Source organism: Podarcis bocagei (assembly GCF_964188305.1).
Source record: "Podarcis bocagei genome assembly, chromosome: 3".
In the NCBI taxonomy this organism is placed as follows: Eukaryota; Metazoa; Chordata; class Lepidosauria; order Squamata; family Lacertidae; genus Podarcis; species Podarcis bocagei.
This window is the reverse complement of record NC_138127.1, coordinates 50,833,089-50,847,323: the sequence shown is the minus strand read 5'-3', so window position 1 is coordinate 50,847,323 and position 14,235 is coordinate 50,833,089. Positions and strand designations below refer to the sequence as shown.

Genomic DNA, 14,235 nt, shown 5'->3' with positions numbered 1-14,235 from the left:
AACTAATTGTCTCCCACTTTCTACCACAAGCATCATGTTGGAAAACATACCTCTTCTATAATGACTATTTTCTTCTCCTTTTCCTAACATAATTCTGCTTATTAACCAGTTTTCATCAGCCCCAAATCTGTGACTTAGCACCTACTAATCTGTAAACACATGTTAATGTGACAAGAAAGGGAAGAATCAATTGGGTTTAATTATTACTTTCAAAAGTAATAATTAAAATCTTCTATCTCATTGCTTGAGTGTTTGCACTTCAAAATTCCTGTATGCTCATAAATGGTCGTCAGCATGAAACTCTGTGTTTTGCACACTCCGCCAAACCAGTGTTCTGTGAAAACCTGCAGCCGAAGTTCACCAACCCAGGCTGTCAAGAAGAATCGGGCACAGCAAAGTTGCAGCAGCCACTAAAGAAAATATAAAGCCGTCATTGAAAGTAGGCAGGGTGGCTTCAGCTCCATGCAAACTCTGAACAGGGGAAAACAGTGTTGGCTACAGGACGGGGGTTAAGATAAAACGAACAAGAAAAGTACGTATTTTCGTTTTGCAATTTGACCAGCAGGTGCTGGAAGTGACAACCATGGGGAGAAAAAAAGAGTTTCTTTCAAAAATTATTCCACAGTGTCCTTTGAAGAATATATGGACAAGCAAGAGTCAAGGCAGTGTGAAAAATGGGACACATAAGCAACTGTTCCATCATTAATGGCATGCACCACATTTGTCCCATTATCCGGAATGAGAAAAGTCATGAGAAAGAGAAAGCAATGGGTAAAAAATAGAAATAAAAAAGATATAACAACAAACACCACTGTTTGTCATGCAGCTTCTCTTACACATTCACTGCAGTTTGGGGGTTTTCAAAGCTGCACATGGGCCGACGGACACTGGCTGGTGGGCGAGAATTCTGGCTGCCTCTTCCTGAGGATTGAAAAGAAAAAGACACCCAGTGAGTGGTTATCCACATGCACATTCATGGCAGCTGTACCACTCAGTTGGGTGCTTGTCCCTGGCCTACTTCCAGCCTTCCTTGTGCTGCTTCAGGTGTCTTCTCCAGGTCTGCATGACTTAAGTGGTTCTATCTACCCTATTCGCCATATGGTATTCCTTTCTTCTTTGCCAACCAAGGTGCTATGCATTTAAAAATGAGGGTGGTTATGCAGTGGACACAGTGCTGTGTTTTGGATAGGGGGCAGCCAGGTGGAAATCCCTGTGCTTCATGGAATGGGCAATGCACTAGCACCCTTAACATAACTTCCTTCCCTATGTTGGAGCTAAAATAAGAGAAATGTATAATGGTTGTCCTCCAGAGCTTCCTACAGGAGAGCAGGAAAGAAATCTAAATAACATATAACCTCCAGATGATAATAATGGTGCTGCACATGAGTGGAAACACCTCTTAGTCATGCTTGAATAGCTTGTAATTAGCTATTTGTTTGGTTGCCTGTGGTGAATTAGACCTGATTCTGAGCAATCACAGAGTCAGCTGGTTCTTTTCTCCCCTTGGACTACTGATTGTCAGAAGTAACTAGCACAATCAACATGTAGGGATAGCTAGGCTTAGGGGGGAATTTTGTGGGGTAGTAATTTATTTGCAAGGTGGGTCTATATGCCACATTCATATTGGAACTTGCACAATATATGGAGGTTTTCCTTTCCCAGTGATTGAGTGCTTGGAAAGAGGGCACATATATTCTACATCCCCTTTTTTGGATTGCTGATAGCTTTTCGCAGTGCACGGGCCCTGCCTTTCCATAAAACTCATTGTCACTATTTGCTTTTCTGATTTTTTAAATTTTTATTTTTTTATATTTTTTTTTAAGAATTTGTTTCCAAACTCAGAGTCTCGGTAAGGGTGTTATTTTGGGCCATAGTAATGAGGGAGATGACAAATTAAAGCACAGTAAATTTACTGATAAAATTGCAGTTATGTCACCATCAAAAGTGTCACAGGAACTTGAGGGGAAAAACAAAGTACCTGAAGTCAGCATAGGCTAGCACTTACCTGAGCTGGTGTGAGGATAAGAATATTCACAAACATTCTGTGCTTCATTTACTGAGCTGCTAGAGAGGAACTACTAGCCTGCCCCATTCCCCACCGCCACTTTTTTTTGCTAGAATAGTAGGCTGGTCACGGTTTCACGTTATATTTGTGAAAATTATGTAGATAAATTTGTTACTTTAAAAATTATCCAGTTTCTTGTTTCAGTTTCTGGCACACCCCTGAGGCTTAGTGAGGCAGTTGCATCGGGACAGCAGATATGGGACAGTTGGGATGGACAGCATACCTGGGTCCATGAGGAGAGCACCACCCCTCCCCCTTTGCCTTTCCCCCTCTTCCTCCCCTCCACAGGTCTCAATTTGGTCTCCTTTTTCTCCCTTTTTTCTCATGGACATCATTGCGGGGGGAGTGGCAAAGGTGGTCAGTGGGGTTGGGGGCTGGGGAGGATTTGTTATCGGGGTGGGGGAGGAGTCGGCAGGGTGGCATTTTCTGTTTTGCCTCAGTGGCAAAATGTCCTGGTTTCAGTTTGTGGACAAGAATGAACCAAACTGTAGGAGTGACGGAACAGACTGTCTAAACCAGGCATGGCCAAACTTGGCCCTACAGATGTTTTGGGACTACAGTTACCATCATCATCCCTGACCACTGGTCCTGTTAGCTAGGGATGATGGGAGTTGTAGTCCCAAAACATCTGGAGGGCTAAGTTTGGTCTAAACCTTGCTTCTTCCTCCCTCCTTTTTATGTTAATTTCTTATTATAGGTGTGTGTTATATTGTGCTAACATTTGTGTCATATTGCAAAGACTTCACAATAAACTGCTACTTCTGCTACAAATATTCTTACAACTCTGGGCTAAATTTTCAGTGTGAATGGGGTGAAGATGCAAGGATAAATGAATTTAGAAGAAACTTGTTGGAATATCTTACTGCAAAAGGTTTCTTGGACTCCTGGGGAACTATTTGGTTCTCATGTATATGCAAAAGTTGCCCTGTAAAGTTAAATAGATATCTCCCTTTTAATGTATCTTGCTTGGAAGTTACGATTGGTTGGAATCCTATAACTATAGATATGTTAATTACATTACATTACATTACATTTCTATTTTCTTCTCTTTGATATACTGTGCAGTGGCAAGCTGCCAATGCAATGTTCCCAAAGTTAAATGGAAATGTTTTCTTTTAAAAAGTCACGAATGCTACTTTTCTGCTGGCTTGGACCAGCTATTAAGTCTAATCAGGATTTTAATGTCAGCTAGAAGGAGGTGATTTAGTGACCATGAACTACTGCAGCCATAAGCCGACATAGCATTACGTGCTATTAGCACATTCAGACTTAGGAATTTTTTTGGGGGGGGGGCTGAAGTGTCCGTTTAAGTGGGGCACTAAACTACATACTATGGAAAGCAGGGTGGCCACTTACATGTCACTAAAAAAAGAGAAGACTGTGACCAGTTGATCTATGTGATTGCTCAGTCAGCTCTCTAGGTGATAACTGTTGAAGGGCAACTTCTAAGCCTTGTACTCTATCTTCACATGGTTCTTTGTCTTTAAACTTGACTTGGGCTGGACAGTCCTACAAACAGAGGACTGCCCTCTGACTTCTCTTCAAAGGTAAAGGTAAAGGGACCCCTGACCATTAGGTCCAGTCGTGTCCAACTCTGGGGTTGTGGCACTCATCTCGCTTTACTGGCTGAGGGAGCTGGCGTACAGCTTCCGGGTCATGTGGCCAGCATGACTAAGCTGCTTCTGGCGAACCAGAGCAGTGCATGGAAATGCCGTTTACCTTCCTGCTGGAGCGGTACCTATTTATCTACTTGCACTTTGATGTGCTTTCCAACTGTTAGGTTGGCAGGAGCAGGGACCGAGCAACGGGAGCTCACCCTGTTGCGGGGATTTGAACCACCGATCTTCTGATCCCTAGGCTCAGTGGTTTAACCCACAGCGCCACCCGTGTCCCTCAAAGAGTGTCTTCAAAGAGAGGACTCTAAATTCGGCCACATAGCCACCATAATGAGAAAGTTGCTCCAGGCCTAATTCTCTTGCATCTGCCAGCTAGGAAGAAGAGGTAGGTGTTGGTGCCTGGAAATATGTGATAGGAAGGCTGTTCAGCAGAGGCAGAGAACTTCAGATCTGGGAGCAAAATATGGCTCTTTGGAGATCTTTATTCAGTCCTCAAAACTCTCCCCAGATCACACCTGCTCACTGATCTAGCTCCATGCTTTCCTATAGTGCTTTTGCCTGGATGAAGTGTGTCTTTGTACCAAGCAAATGAACCTTGCTTGACTGGATGAAGAGCTGTGTGTATGTAAAAACCTTTAGACTTCTGTGCAGCTGTAATGGAGCGTACTCTACAATGGTAGGAGTCACATCTGTTGCTCTGCTGACTTTGCCTCTGGCCCTGTCCACAGCTGGCATGTGGCCCCCAGAAGGCTGTCTACAAGGGAATGTGGCCCTCAAGCCATATTCCGCTATCCCTGCTGTAGGCTTCACAACAGTGAGGTGCCTAACAATTTGCCCATGGGAGGCTTAGGGTTTTAATGGATTGAACTGCTTGAGGCAGAATAAGCCCTTGGGAGAGAGGATGTCTTATAATTGTCGAGAAACTGTAATTTAAGAACCATTTTTTCTACCCAGGACCAGGGACCCTGGGAGCAAGCTTCTTGCAAGGAGTGGATGAACATATGCGGGTTCAGGGAATATTTTGTTTAGTGTCGTTGTGTTAGGATTGCTCTCTGTGTGTATGCAAGGATTTTGTTGCATACAGCTGATTGGTTGGTTTCACCAGAATAGAGGGAACTATAACCTTGATGAGAAGGAGGGACATGGTGCCCTACACCGGACATTCTGGCAGGTTGCGTATTTCACAGAAGATGTGATCCTGGATTTCAAAGGAAATTTATTCACCTAGTATCAGCATTGCTATTTCCTGGCACAGATCTTCTGCCAGACAGAATTCTGCAAAAAGACAAACAATGAAGTTTTGCTCTAAAAGCATGTAGAACAAAACTCTGCAATTTTTGCTCTCCACCAAATAATCAGTATGCATAGTATTAAGATTGCATTTGGCTCAGAAAATGAAGGATTATTTGATTGAATGATTACTTGAATTTTTTGATGTAATTTAAAGGTGCAAGTCAGTCTCATTCCAGGGTCGTTTCCTTGCATTCATTCTATTCACCTTGGTGTCTCACTCACAATTTAAACCTTTACCAGCAATGAGAGGCTCTCCAAAACAAGAAATTATATATGCAATGACAGTCTGAAGCTTAGCAACTGTGGCCTTTTTTATTAGGCCTTTCAAATTCACAATGTTTCTGATTAACTAGTCCAAGTTTAAAGGCAGCCTGATATGTGAGCATTTGACTCCTGGTTGAAAAATGATATGCATCATTATGTGTTAATTATCTACTTGTCTTGGTTCAAATTAGGGAGAACAGTATGTTCAGGTAAGGGATTTGATGCAATAGGATTGAAACCGCTGGAGCTGCTCCCCAACCCCAATCCTAATGCACGGTACTCAATTTCGTTTGTCAGATATGGTTTAAAGGAAGCGACTGAGAATCCTATCTGCCTATTTCCACTTCTTCATTTGCATAGGCCAAACTGAAGGGTCATGCCCCGATTACCCTGGGGTAGTTTGTCCATTAACACGGTGCAGCGATGAACAGCTTAATCACAGAAACTTGAACATATATAATTCCTCAAATTTCTCCCCAAGTGTAGGGTGCTTGGTGGAGATATAGAACTAATCACAAAAATCTCCACCTACCAACAGCCCTGGCACTGGCACCTGGGCCCTAAAGTTGCCGATAGTGCATGAGGTGGCTTCATAAGATTGTTGAAATGTCAGCATTATGTAACAGAATGTCCCAACGAGTTCGATGAAATGTGATGATGGTTACTACTACTACTACTATATTCCACTTTTCCTCTAAGGACCTCGCAGAAGCCTACATGCTCCCCCACCCTCTCCATTTTATCCTCACAGTAACCCTGTGAGGTAGGCTGAGACAACATGACTGGCCCAAAGCCGCACAGTGAGCTTCATGTCTGAGTCTGGATTTGAACCCTGGCCTTCAGTGGCATGTAGTCAGACTATGCTAGTCCCCTAAATGTCACTGGTAAATTAGAATATTAAAGCATTAAAGCCTGGCACCTCCTTCCCAAAATCTGGGAAGCTTCTTCCTGGCTAACGGAGGGAGGTCTGACGGCGTCCAAGAGCCGCCCCCCATTGTTTTCACAAGCTGGCGCCTCTGGCCCTAACCTACGAAAAATTTCACCGCCCGGCACTCCTGGACTTCTATGTTTTGCATTACCACTACACTGGCTTAACTCTCAGGGCATCTTAAGTTCCAGGCTAGGTATCTTCATAGCCAGCAGCAGGTACTTGTGCCCACAGATGCATATAAGGATCTCCTTTCTGAATAGACATGTAAGGGTTATTTTTAGGTGAAAAGTCTGTGACACTCTTGCATCTCAGGAACTCTAGATCATAAATACAAGTTATATCCCATGTTCCTGTGAAAGGTGTAAAGAAACCTGAAGCGGTTCAGAGCTGTAGAATATGACTCTCCTTTGCATTTTATTTTATTGCAGCATGTCTCTGTAGTGATGGACAGTGACACATATATATCTTTGTTTTGAGGAGAGTACGTGCAGCGATCCCTCAAGCGCAGTGGCAAAACACCCCATCCCCGAGAACAAACATTTAGAAAACACAATTTTCATGACCCATTGAACTACTACTCTGCTTATTCAGTAAGAAAAACAGTTTTATCACAATGCAAACTTGTCCCCTACCCCAGAATAGTTCTACCCTAAGTAAGATATTGTCACTGCAAGTTCTGCCAGAAAGACTCCATAAAAAGGAAAGATTCTCATATCTCATTTGCGCACCAGATACTTATCTGCAAAGCTGAGCTTTTATCTGAGCCAATAAGAAGAGAAATGGAACTTCTGATATGGATATAAGGACTTCAAAATGGGATGGCACCAAAATAAACACTTGATACAGGTGAGAACAGTTTTCACTCTTAAATAGAGACATTTCTCCATGTCAGGCTAACTGAATTGTTGTGAGTTTCTTCCTATTGCTCAAATGAAATATACGTATATTCACAAAGGTACCAATACAAGAAAACGTAGTATGAGATCCAGCCAAGCAGGAAATTAAATTGTAACTGGTGTGTGGATTATTCCTGACATGTTATGCCATGACGAAAGCATTGCCTTATGTTTTCCACAGGGATACATTTGTGACCTCCAACATGGGAAGTATGGAACGTTTTGTAAAATTGCAAAACCTCCTCAATATTGAGATGCAGTTTTGTTTTATATTATAATCAGAATCCAAAGAATTGCTAAAGTTCCTATCAGGGGGTTGTTGTTAACCTGGGGGAATGTTTGGCTTTTAAAAGTTGAACAGTTTCCCCTTCACGACTAATTGCAGAAAGCAAAATATTTATTTTTACCCACTCTGCAGTTCCAAAACATTTGGACATGGGGCATGGAGCTGGAAAGTCTAAGATCCTCTTGGGCTATCCAAACTCATTTCAAGCTATTTCACTTAATCTGTATTGCAGACAATTGCTGACTGAGGTGATGGTAAAGCACTTAATTTAACATGCTGATTTTATACAAAGGCTGGATCTAGACACATCAAAGAAGTGTTTCAGTTAAACGTGTTGTAAATGTAAACAGGGAAAACAAGAAGAGAAAAACGGGACTCCACAGTGCAGAATGGTGGCAGAATGTTATATTGCATATACAACACATATAAATCGCTTTTTCTTTACCAATCATAATCTAGACTGTGGAACTTGTTTGTTTCCAAATATTTTCCCTTCCTTGTAGGACCTTGGCTGACAGCAAGACTTTCTTGGCTTAGTATAATCCATTTGGCAACTTCTTTATCATACCAAAACCGAGTAGAGGAAGATGTTTTGGCACTTATTGTGCCGTATAAATCATCTTATCTTATTTTGTTTGTTTAAATTGCGTCATGGATGGAGTAATTAAAATAGGAAGATGGATGAGAAAGTTGGAACTCTAGGTAAAATTTTCAATTTTATAATAGCTTTTTACAGAAAAACAACACTGCATAATTGAATCAATGATCTTGCTACTGACTATGTAAGAAGGCAGGAACAGAATGATAAATGCACAATTTGGAATGCCAGCTATGACGTATGCTGTGGGAAAGCTCTATTAACTTGCTGTGGATCAGAGGTCAGGAACCTCAGGTGAGGGAGCCAAGGGTGGCTATCCAGGTCCCTCTATTTGGCCTTCAATACTCTCTCCAGATATACCCCCTCTGCCCAGACCGTGCCCGTCCCTGGTCCTTCTCCAGTGCTTTTGCCTGGCTGAAATGTGTGCTAGAACTGTGACATTCCCATGCTCATTCCATCCCAATCTGACTCGGAAATCTATACCTGGCAACGTGGCTACATAGAGTAATATGGAATAACTTGAGTGTGTGTCCCTATTCATTTGCATTGGACAGGGCCACAGCAGCCTACGCTGTGAAATTAAATGCAAATGAGATGAGGCAAAGTATAAATAGAGAGACTGAATCGATTGAGCAGGCCTTCGGCTTTCATGCAATCAAGGTTTAAATGTTAATTCGGATCTCGTTGGCTGCATTAGTTTCCGTTGTATTTACACACACACACACCCCACAAACCCATTTTAACTGTGACAGTTCCTTTAAAAAATTGTTGCCCTGCATCTCGTGGGTGCTTTAAATATTCTCTTAAATCTATAAGCTGACAATATAAAACACATCTAAGCTTGTTGAACTTCCTACTTGAAATTCATCTCACACAAAAGGAAGACCTGGAAAACAGCCATTATTTGTCACAGTCCTGTGTGTCCTACAAAAGGACTGAAGTTGAGCCAGCAATGTTGGCAAATGTATGACTGTCTGGGGTAGATGCTTGGCACTGAAATCTTTAATTATTGTTTTGTGTTAGCTGCACGCCTGCCTGCAGTATTTGGGAAAAGGTGCATTTACCGAAGTCAGAATAATTGGTAAAATCTGAATAACAAACAGTAAAGAATAAAACATGATTTTGTTCTAAAGTTTGGGGGTTTGGGAACAAACCCGTCCTCTGTCTGCCTAAGATACAAATATAAGTGCCTCACAGAGCAATGCAAAACCAATTTTTATCAAGAGATCTGGGAATCCAGGAAATCAGTTCTGTTCTTGGTAAATTTATGGAAAGCATTATTCAATACAGTGGTACCTCGGGTTACAGACGCTTCAGGTTACAGACTCTGCTAACCCAGAAATAGTACCTCAGGTTAAAAACTTTGCTTCAGGATGAGAACAGAAATTGCGTGGCCCCATTAGCTAAAGTGGCACCTTAGGGTAAGAACAGTTTCAGGTTAAGAATGGACCTCCAGAATGAATTAAGTTCTTAACCCGAGGTACGACTGTATAGAATTACCAAGCATGTAGAAGAACAAGTCTTGCTGAAGAAGAATCAGCATGACTTTCCTTTTAGAGTTCTCTGGAAGTGTTGGCAAATATGTGGATGGGGCTGATCACGTAGAAGATGCTTTGACTCTCAAAAATATTTTGACAAAGTCCCTCACCTATCAACTGTAACTAACCCATGTTGTATCAGGAAATTTCATCACAATCCCTATTCTGTCAGGCAGGGTGACTGTTACACAGGGGCACAGTGTGGGTTGCCAGCGCCGGGGGTGGGGCAAGTATTGCGCCCATCTGGTGGACAGGGCAGCGTTCAAGCCCTTCACTGGCCAGCGGCTAATCAAGGGAGTCTCTCCTTGCAAACTAGCCCCAACCTGGAAGCAGAGATAGGCAGAGAAATGTGAAACTAGGAATGCTGTTGTGTTGTGTTGCCTTGCCCTTCTGTCCTTGTAGTGTGGCGCTCTGGGCAACGCATGTGGCTCCAACAGTGCTTCCCCACCTTTCTCTTCCTCCCCTTGTCCTCAGTGGGTGGTGGTGCCCTCCCCCTCCCTCCCTCTTGGCTGGCTCAGGGGTGGGGTGCACACAGGCACCTCTTTGTTGGCCACAAGAAGAAGGAGGCACCGCTGCAGCCCCAGCCCAAAGGCCCGACCCGGGAGCAGCTTGCCTCTTCACAGCTCCAGCCTCGATGAGGAAATCTGTTGTGGAGGTGCCTGGTTGTGCCCCCTCAGAAATTTGTGCCTGGGGTCAAGGCCCCCCTGCCTCCCCCATGCTATGCCACTGTGTTACATGGTGCCTTATTTTTCAAGTGGGTCAGAGCACACCGTTGGGAAGCACTGATATAAGCCGTTCTAAATTGGGTACCACATGCCTATGTGTCTTCTCCTCCTCTATCTTCTCCATCTTCTTTTTTACTGTGCTGTGTTTTAATGAACCCATGTATTTTCTGCCCTGGGGTCACCTGCTGGAGGGCATTATACATTTCACAAAGAAATAATAAATAATAGCTGAAAAATGCACTGAGCATGAACGATAGCAATTACAGAGATCAAAATTAGAGGTATGGCAGTCTTCTCTACTGAAAAGACAAAGGGACATTAGTTATGGAGCTGGTGTACATGTTTTTAGCTGCACCACTGATCAAGTTTGCATTCTTCTGAGGGCTTGTCATAGTGCTCCAGTGGGAGACAGACTTCCTATGATGGAGATATTTCTATGAGAAAAATTAAGAGGCATCTGCAAAGATGGTAAGAGCCAAGGCACATTTTCACCCACAAGACAGGGATGATGTGCTGGCCCAGGGGTGACCACAGCAGCTATGTGTCTGTCTGTCTGTCTGTCTGTCTGTCTGTTTGCCTGCCTATTTGTCATCTATCTATCTATCATCTATCTATCTGATTTATAGCCCACTCTTAATTAAAATCAATCCCAAAGCAAAGTACAACATCTGGTTATTAACATATGGGGCCCTCTGACCCATTCCAAAGCTTCTGAGGAGTAAATGTTTCCATCCCACAGGATTTCTGAGGACATTTATGGATTCTCAGTAAAGAGATACCTTTGAATTTCCTTCCTTCATGGGCATCTTACAATGTAGAAGTGTTTATCCTACAGCAGTGAGTAATGAGGTATTTGATTACATTGTATTCACTCTAGACTCTTTGCTTTAGTCTGTTCCAAAATGGGACGGTGAATGATTTGTGGTAAATATATTTTCATGAACGGAGCTACAGAAAGAGGAAGGGTGAACTCTGGGTTTAATAGCTGAGTTGGGCAATTAAAGGGTGAGTTATCACCCTGGCTTTCCAGCAAACGGTGTGGGGTGTTGGCCAAATCACTTAATAATAAATAGCCTATCTTTCAGAATACTAAACTAGAAATTCTTTATGGAATTGTTTTTATTAAGTGCAGAATCTGGAGAGTTTTAAGTGAATTTATTAGGCAGAGTCACATGCTGAAAGATTAAGCTAGAAAAAAATGCTTTTTCATAGCTGAGGATAACCCATTTCACACCCTCTATGTAATGCATGAATGAATCTCTTCTTTTTTTGCCCCGCTGCATATCCTGCCTGCCTTCCTTCCTGTCCTTATTTTCGCTGTTTCATATTATTTCTCTGTTTCCCAGGTTGTTAATTTAGTTGTTTAAAAACAACAGTCCAGCCCCTTTCCCCAGGAATTCATAACATGTCCTTAAGCATCATCACTTGGAAATAAGCCCTATTTATTTCAGTGGAACTTAACTTCCAAGTAAGTGAGTTAAGAATGACCTCCCAACAGCTTTTTCACTTACAATCAAAATCAGGCTTTGGACAGGTGAGCGCTCAAGAAAAATGAAGATTAGCAACAATTTAAAGGAATTCAGTGTCTACAGAGCAAATAAGGACAGCTGTTTGCACTGAATTAATCCATTTTGAGTTATGTTTAACACCAGCACTTGACCTTCATCTCAAGTTGTATTGTTTATTTTCCATTTTTGAATTGCTCCTTTTACTGAAGTCTGTCTCTCAGTGTTTCACCAATAAAAGTATCTCACTTGATTTAACATTTCTAGGACTACTGTTAAACTGTTGTTAACAGTTTAAAAAGTGTCTAGATGCTTTGCAACATGCCTTTAGCCTCGGAAAACGAAGCAGTCCATTGAAGGCTGATGGCAGCAACTCTGCTCTGTGTCCTGCTCCAAAGAAACTGTCTTTAGCCAGAACTTATGAGACCCTGAATAAAGGAGGTTAATGCTCTAGATCTATTGATAAGTATTCTTTGACACAGGAATTAGAAACCAGTTATCTATACACATTTCTGTATCTATAACAAAGGTTAGAAAGGTAAAATAAATTCTCTGAAATTGAATTTTAAAAAGTAGAGAATCAACTCATACTTCCACTATTATGGTCATATATTTGCAATGCATCCTCAGGACATTGAGTCTTCTCTTTCTGAATTTATCTTCCCAGATATCCTTCCAGAATAGCAACCGTTTCCCTTGTTTATTCCATTAGGAATCAGCAACTGGCTAAGTGCCTTTTTCCTATAAAGAGGTAGCAGATTTACATGACGAAAAGATAAGACTACGTATTATAGTCAGGCTAGTGGGGAGCTACTGGCCAGGGAAATAGATGGGGAAGCTGTGTGGGCTTTCTTGCCTACATCAAGCTGAGTAAACATCAGTCAGAGATGGCTTAGTCATGGCAAATCCAGCCTCTCTGCCTTAGATGATCATTGAGTTCTCCCAACTCTATGATTATCTTCTCAAGAAGTGCAAATATAGCTTATCTTGGGCTGCTGACGCAGTGCTTTAAAGCCAAAGTTATCTTCTGGGATGCCCATCAGCATGTTTATGTTGGTGCATAATAATAGCATGGCTGTGTGCCCCCACTTGAAAACAGATTTGCTGCTGCAGCAGCATATTCGTGCCTTGCAAGCAAGCCCTTGTGAATGCTAAGGCTGGCAGCAACAGCCTATTAGGAGACTTAGGTCACATTGCTGCTTTTATTTTGGGTGTGTTAATGATCCATGTGCCCTGAACAAACACAAAATACAGAAGGCATATTAACAAACTAATTGGCTTTTAGTTCCAGGTCACAGTAAAGGTACAATGACCGTTTGTTTTTGTTTGTTTCAGTCATTACATACTTCCTGGGTGGGGAAGAGCCAGCGGGAGAGAGAGAAGGAAAATATCTCAAGAATGTGCTCAGTGCTTTTCAAAATGCATCAGATTGTTTAGTGGCCAAAGGAAGAGAAACGTTTTCTTGTAATATGTACTTAAGGCTGAGTGCAAAGTCTAAATTATGAATGAACAATATAGAAGGCGAATATTGCTCCTCCAGTTTAGTTCCATTCCCTGTCATTCAAAATTACATTTGAAGGGGTTAGTCCAGGTTCTGTTATTAGTTGATTTGAAATCGTTGCTAAGAGTGGAGAAAAAGAGTGGCTGAAGTTGCTCGTGATTCAAGGTGCACAAAATCACTTTGGTGAGAATCCTTAGAACCCAGTCTGTTACTGACTGTGAAACATCAACAGCAATTACCCATTACCTTCACCCAACAAATAAAGTTATTTCAGAGAGAAAATATACTGAGAGCTGTGAAAATTACGTTGAATTACATTCAAGGAAAATAGTACCTGTCTCTATATTGCAGTTTACAATGTTCTGTCTCTTTGGCATGCACTCTGTGAAAGAAACAGATGGCCAGAAAATTGGTTCAGAACCATCCAGAATTTGAAACCTTGGTGACATCAGACTAGGACATCCAGTAGAGTTGAAACTTCTGCAGAGCTAATCAAGATGATCCAGTTCATCTTTATCTATTACTCTAAGCTAGACAACTGTTGCCAACAGGTCCAAGATTTAAATAAGACTGGCTAAAATCCTATTAGTTTAATCAACTATGCATATACAGTGGTACCTCGGGTTACGTACACTTCATGTTACATACGCTTCAGGTTACAGACTCCGCTAACCCAGAAATAGTACCTCGGGTTAAGAACTTTGCTTCAGGATGAGAACAGAAATCGTGTTCCGGTGGCGCGGCGGCAGCAGGAGGCCCCATTCACTAAAGTGGTGCTTCAGGTTAAGAACAGTTTCAGGTTAAGAACAGACCTCCAGAATGAATTAAGTACTTAACCTGAGGTACCACTGTAATACAAGAGCAATAGTCTGATGATGTTCATGAAACTCTCCAAAACCATCTACCTTGTACTATAAAAGTGAGTGTATACTTCTGGTTTTTTTAGTTGAGAAATCCCTTTCTAGATTTAGACGTTCCATTCCATCCCATCCCATCCCATCCTCTCTATCTAGCTCA

The 14,235-nt window shown here is 42.0% G+C and overlaps 1 protein-coding gene and 1 long non-coding RNA gene across 6 annotated transcripts in view; one reads left to right on the top strand and one right to left on the bottom strand.

Moving 5' to 3' along the window:
• Window positions 1-14,235, bottom strand: part of GRM1 (glutamate metabotropic receptor 1) — a 184,114-nt gene that overhangs the window by 9,687 nt on the left and 160,192 nt on the right. The window contains exon 10 of one of the 5 annotated variants that reach the window (XM_081186297.1): window positions 837-921. The exons of 3 other annotated variants lie outside the window; for them this stretch is intronic. In XM_081186297.1, coding sequence (XP_081042423.1) covers window positions 861-921 — 61 coding nt within the window. In that variant the 3' untranslated portion in view covers window positions 837-860. Of the gene's footprint in view, window positions 1-836; window positions 922-13,521; window positions 13,601-14,235 lie in introns of those variants that run through there. One more of the 5 variants, XM_081186296.1, reaches the window with a different exon arrangement.
• Window positions 931-12,486, top strand: LOC308582840. Its single transcript, XR_014005911.1, has 4 exons — window positions 931-3,473; window positions 4,111-7,015; window positions 10,952-11,061; window positions 12,385-12,486. It is a non-coding gene; the product is annotated as an uncharacterized lncRNA (long non-coding RNA).